This window comes from Haplochromis burtoni, unplaced genomic scaffold (assembly GCF_018398535.1).
Source record: "Haplochromis burtoni strain Fernald_Lab_line unplaced genomic scaffold, NCSU_Asbu1 Contig_357, whole genome shotgun sequence".
NCBI classification, from domain to species: domain Eukaryota; kingdom Metazoa; phylum Chordata; class Actinopteri; order Cichliformes; family Cichlidae; genus Haplochromis; species Haplochromis burtoni.
In genome coordinates this window covers 550,310-555,720 of record NW_024582718.1, presented here as the reverse complement: position 1 = coordinate 555,720, position 5,411 = coordinate 550,310, and the positions used below count along the sequence as shown (strand labels likewise).

At 39.1% G+C, this 5,411-nt stretch overlaps 1 protein-coding gene across 1 annotated transcript in view; it reads left to right on the top strand.

The window, feature by feature from the left end:
* LOC102289760 (probable N-acetyltransferase camello) overlaps nt 1-3,082 on the top strand; it is a 4,688-nt gene extending 1,606 nt beyond the window's left edge. The window contains exon 2 of the mRNA XM_005943231.3: nt 1,435-3,082. Within this exon, the coding sequence (XP_005943293.1) occupies nt 1,446-2,117 (672 nt within the window). The 5' untranslated portion in view covers nt 1,435-1,445 and the 3' untranslated portion in view covers nt 2,118-3,082. The remainder of the gene's footprint in view (nt 1-1,434) is intronic.
* Nucleotides 3,083-5,411: the final 2,329 nt, after the last annotated feature.

Here is a 5,411-nt window from a genome sequence, read left to right as displayed (position 1 = left end):
GTGAGTGTGGAGGCAATTTCAGTACAGTGAACTCACCGTTAACCACTTTGAGATTATTTGAGTTTTATGACATTGTGCTTTATCCTGATGAAAGCTGCCATCAAAGGATGCACTGGTACACTGTGGTGATAAATACTACCCAAGTATTGGAGACTATGTATCAGAATTTCAGGAGCGGGACCACGCCTCCAAACACGCTCCTTCCGGTTGTCATCTATATAGGTTCCCCCCAGTTCTGCAAACTGTTCATTCTGGTTCACGTGCCCCATCCTCCCTCCCTCCTTGTTCTCAATTCTTTAACTTATTCACTCCTATTTAGTACATGGGGATCTGCCAGGCCCGGGAGCCATCACCAGTCCTCTTTGAGGCCTTCCCCAAACCGCACCTCAATTAATGTCCAAGCATTCACCTTTACCTACTAAAACACTGTCAAACCTAAAATGAGAACGTGGGCCCAGCTACTGAAGAGTCAGCAATGATACTCAGGTAGGCTGTGACATTTAAAAGATGCTCAGCCAGTGCTAAGGGCCCAAAGTGTGGCAAGAAAACACATTCATTAGACCAGGCAACATTTTTCTAGTATTGTGTTGTCAAATTTTGCTGACACTTTAGTCTCAGCATTCTGTTCATAGCCGAGTATGTTTAAAAATGCTCGTCTATATAACTTCGTTGTAACAAGTGGTTATTTGAATTATTGTTTCTATCCTATCTGCTGAAAGCTGTCTGGCCATTTTCCTCTGCCTTTTCCCATCAACAAAGCATTTTCATCCAGAGAACTGGCACTCCTTAGATCTTTTCTTTTTTTTAGACCACCCTATGTAAACCTAGGAGATGGCTGTATAGGAAGACCCTGTCAATCAGTAGTTTCTGCACCAACAACCTTGCCATGTTCAAAGTCACTCACATTACCTTTCTTCCCCATTCTGATGCTTGGTTTGAATATCAGCAGCATATTGTGAGCATGTTTACTTGCCAAATAGGTTTGAGTCACTGCCATGTGATTGGCTAAAAATGTATGTCAACAAGCAGTTGTATCACCTGTAATAAAGTGGCTGTTGGATGTTGTTTTTACAATACATTGATTCAATTTTAAGATTGTAACATAAATAACTGAATCTGAAAGTCATGCCAAGCACAAAAACCTAATAGAGAGCTATTTAACCCAGTCAGTGTTGATCTCGTCGAAATGACGTTAATGCCAGAACCGCATTAACGCGGCAAATCTCCATCAGCAAGTTAGCGCAGATCGCCCCGTGGCAGCTAAATGTTGTATTAAACACAACCACAAACAGTGCTACACATAAGCAGACTTAATAAAATCTAATTAAATTACAAAAAAGGAAACTAAGTAAAAAAAATAATTTTCCTTAAGGGTCATGTAATTTAGTGTAAATAACAACAGCATTTCTTACTGTTTTATGATTTTCCTTGTAGTTACTTTCGTCATGCAGCTGGTGATCCGTCGGTACCGTCCTGCAGACAAGGACACAGTGCTCACCCTCTTCAGTACTGGCACCTTGGAGCATATCCGTCCATGTTTCTATAACGCCATGACCAGTCCCCTTTACCTCACCATCACCCCGACTCTGTGTGTTGTTGGTTATCTCCTTGGCTCTGTGTTTGGGGCTGTACTGTTCCCAGCAGCTTGGGTAGGTCTCATCTACTACTGCTGTCATGAAGTATATGCCACCGTCGTCAGGGTGAGACTTCGCAACGACATGCAGGACATCCCTGGGAATTTCCTCAGCAGACCTGATGACTGTTTCTGGGTGGCTGAGGCTGAGGTTGGAGCGAGAGCCCAGGTTGTTGGTATGGTGGCTGTGGTAGCTAAACACAGTGGGACAGAAAAGTATGGGGAAATGTTCAGAATGATCATTTTCCCACAGTATAGACGGATGGGCCTCGGCTTTAGGTTGACTCAGACCACGGTTGACTTCTGTAAAGAACGGGGCTTCTCCAAGGTGGTGTTGCAGACTACCTCCACCCAAATGGCAGCCGTGGTTCTGTACAGCAAAGTGGGGTTTAACCGTGTCCTGTCTAATGTCAAAGGACTGGCAGCTCCCTGGATCATTTCACTGGCCAGGGTCACGATTATAAGGATGGAAAAATACTTGTAAATCAAAAATAACACTCATCAGCAATGTGTTGTTTTCACGCTTTGCTCCTCTTTAACAGTGGTTTAATATTTGGCAATGGTTAAACCTGACTGTAATCAAAACGTTGTTCAGGTGTAACTTGAAAAAAATGCCCAATCTGTTATATACTTTAGGACAAAGCACTATGAACAGATCTGAAAGTAAGGAGCAAGATGTTGTTACTAAAACCTGGTTTCCTCTTTATAGAGTACTTTACATATTCTCTGACTACACCTTAAGCCCCCCAAAAATTGTCTGTTAACAACATAAGCCCAATTAGCAGCTCCAGTCCTGTGAACCAAGATTTAACAGTTAATCCTTACATTGTGTACTTTTCAGTGACGATTAGAATAATTTAATGTAATCAGATGTACTGACCACTTTCAGCTGTATTCATTTAAAAAAGAAAGAAAGAAATGTTTTAAAATGTCATAACTGAGATACAGTACACACAACATATTGTAAGCACATGATACAAAGATACATGTCGTAATAATATTAATAATAAAACCATTAACTTTTAAAAGGTAAACGTAGAGAATTTATATGCATCAGAGTGGACTTAAAATTCTCATTAAACTCTTCCATTGTTTTACACCTTTTTTCCTTGATGTAATCAGGATAACTGAGATATTTGCTTATGAAATGAAGACATGATTATTAAGACTGATAATGTTGAAAATTTAAATCACAAATCTAAATTCAGTATGTTGTGCCCCAGCCTGTACTGTAGATGTGAATGTGAACAGCAGAGGACACTATTGATCTAAGTAACACTGAAGCTCTTTTGATGAAAATCAGTATTTACTGATATTGTACTGTATTTACTTCCTTTTATACCAGAAAGTATTAGGAGTTTAAAATATGTGTGCACCAACAACAGTGCTGGGAAGTAAATACAGTACATTTGCTAATATGCTTTGTGAACTCAAGTTTTACATCTAGAATATGTTGTGATAGACTGTGATGCAGAATATGAAACAATAACAGATGACCTAGTGCACAACTTTTCATGGGTAATGGTAGCAGTTTGAAACTCACTGACTGCTGTAGCTGGTGTTCATTACAACTTCCAACATTTTAAAAATTCTGTGGTTTGATTTGTCAGTTTTTTCAGACCAGAAAGGAAAAACATAGTATCTCCTGCAGTTAGCAAAAGACCACAAGGACTCCTCCCATTGTTTTTGTGTTTTCCCATGCTGTACTGAAAACTAAATCCCCTCTAAGTGAAGCACAATATGCATTTTTCTATGCTCAGGAGATACTTTGTTGTTCGTGTAAACACACTTCTGAGTTGTCTGTCTATTTTTCTAGTTTACCATGAGGGGGTGCCAAATATTTGAATCCTAAATAGAGTATCCTGGGCACGGTACAGTAAAATTCAGTTTTACGTGGATTTCCGGTTGATAGTTTTTCTAAGAACTGAACAAATTATTTAAATCAACACTGATGAGTATTGGCAGAAAATTGTAGGAACTGTGCTGGAAAGACCAATATTTGTGTGTGTAGTATTCTTCTAGTCATTTTGTGTTTCATTTCTGAGAGCACGCCATATGTCTCAGGTTACTGAACACCTGAATGATGAGGGGTTAATATGCCACTTTTCTGCATGATCTATATCAGTCACAGAAAACAGGCTCCAGATATAAAAGGAAAGGATAAAAACAGCCTTTGCTATATGTGTCACACAAAAGATGATTGTTATGTAACAGACCATCTTATACAGAATAAAATATTATTTCATTTAAAGAAAATTCAGGTTCATTTCAATCATACTTTCTTTGTGGCCTTATGGTAACTTTACTGTCTTTACTTCTGCCACAAATCAGCTGCCACGTGAACATGCTCACTGCTGTCAATATTTTTTTTCACATGTGATTACACACAAGTATGAAGATAAAAACAGAACCAGGTGTGCCTGGATTAACTTTAATTTACTGCTCTGCTGCCAGCTGAGGGGATGAACCTGAGTGAGACCTGTTAAATGTGTTTGTGACACAAAGACCATAAGACATGGCAGTTTGTTTTAGGCTGTACGCTTTCCAGCGCGCTCCCGTCAATGCTGTCCTCTCCAACCCTCAGAGATCTCTTCTGGGCCCTAGCAGCTACTGAAATAGGGAAGGCGTGGTTTGTGTGATGGACCTCAGCTGTGGAGGTACTGTCCCCCGAACCCACTGCTCAATCCATCCCTTGCAGCGGAGCCACAAACCACACTCCACCGCAGTGTTAAAACACTGAGGTCCTGGAGATGGCATGTCAACCTTGCCAGAGTCAAATGAAAGAAAGAAAAAAAAGACTGGCTGTATCTCCTGTAGCATTTAGAAATTGGAAACTATTACTACCAATTACTGTATCAATTGAAAAGTATTTTATGTGCAAAACTTATGCTAAACTGTAAGTCACAACCTTACCTGTAGACAAATTGGTATATGCAGGTAACTATGTTAGCAGCAAGATGCTTTAAATGGAAATTTGTCCGGCAAGAAGCAAAATGGCCTCTTGTTTCTTGGCTATGGATTAAACTGTAAACAACAAAACGAGTACTGAATCAGGGTTTAAAAAGAGCATCTCAGTCTGTAGTTTTACTCACTTGTGTACCTACCCTTGATCCTTCCAGATGGGTGTAACTCTAAGAGTGGTTAGGTAATTAATGTTGCTTTATTTTCTGTCTACAAACTAACTTACTAAACTTAAGAATTAAAATGACATTAAAAAGTAACAGAACAATTACACTCAACGTGTATTCATTAGATATATTAAATGTAATTATTGCAATTCAAACAGAGACTAATTTTGCATGTAAAATGAGAAGTAAGAGCTGGTGAGAGGTCGAAGCTAAACACATGATGATCTGTAGGTTGCTTGTGCATATATCCCACATCAATAAATACTGGAAACAACAAAGGGAGTGGAAATTTCTAAGTATGTGAGGTATGTTGCATGTGTACAGTTGCATGCATGTGACTCCTGTTTCATCATATTTGACAGCAGCCATCTTGGGTCAGTATTTTACCGCTCTTCAAAGGACTTGTTTGTCCATTATTTGGTCTCTGTCAGAAGATAAATGTACGAAAAGTCACGTAAACCTGTTGACAGCACAAAATATCTAAAGAATTGCTTTGATTTACTCTGGTGCCACTTTGTCTGAAAAAATATTTGTTTCCCTCTGTTGTGACATTGTTGGTTACAGAAAGTCATTTCAACATAAGACGAGAGCAAATCAATATCACATTTAGGCAGTCTGATATATTGTGGAGATAAAATTAAAAAAAAAAA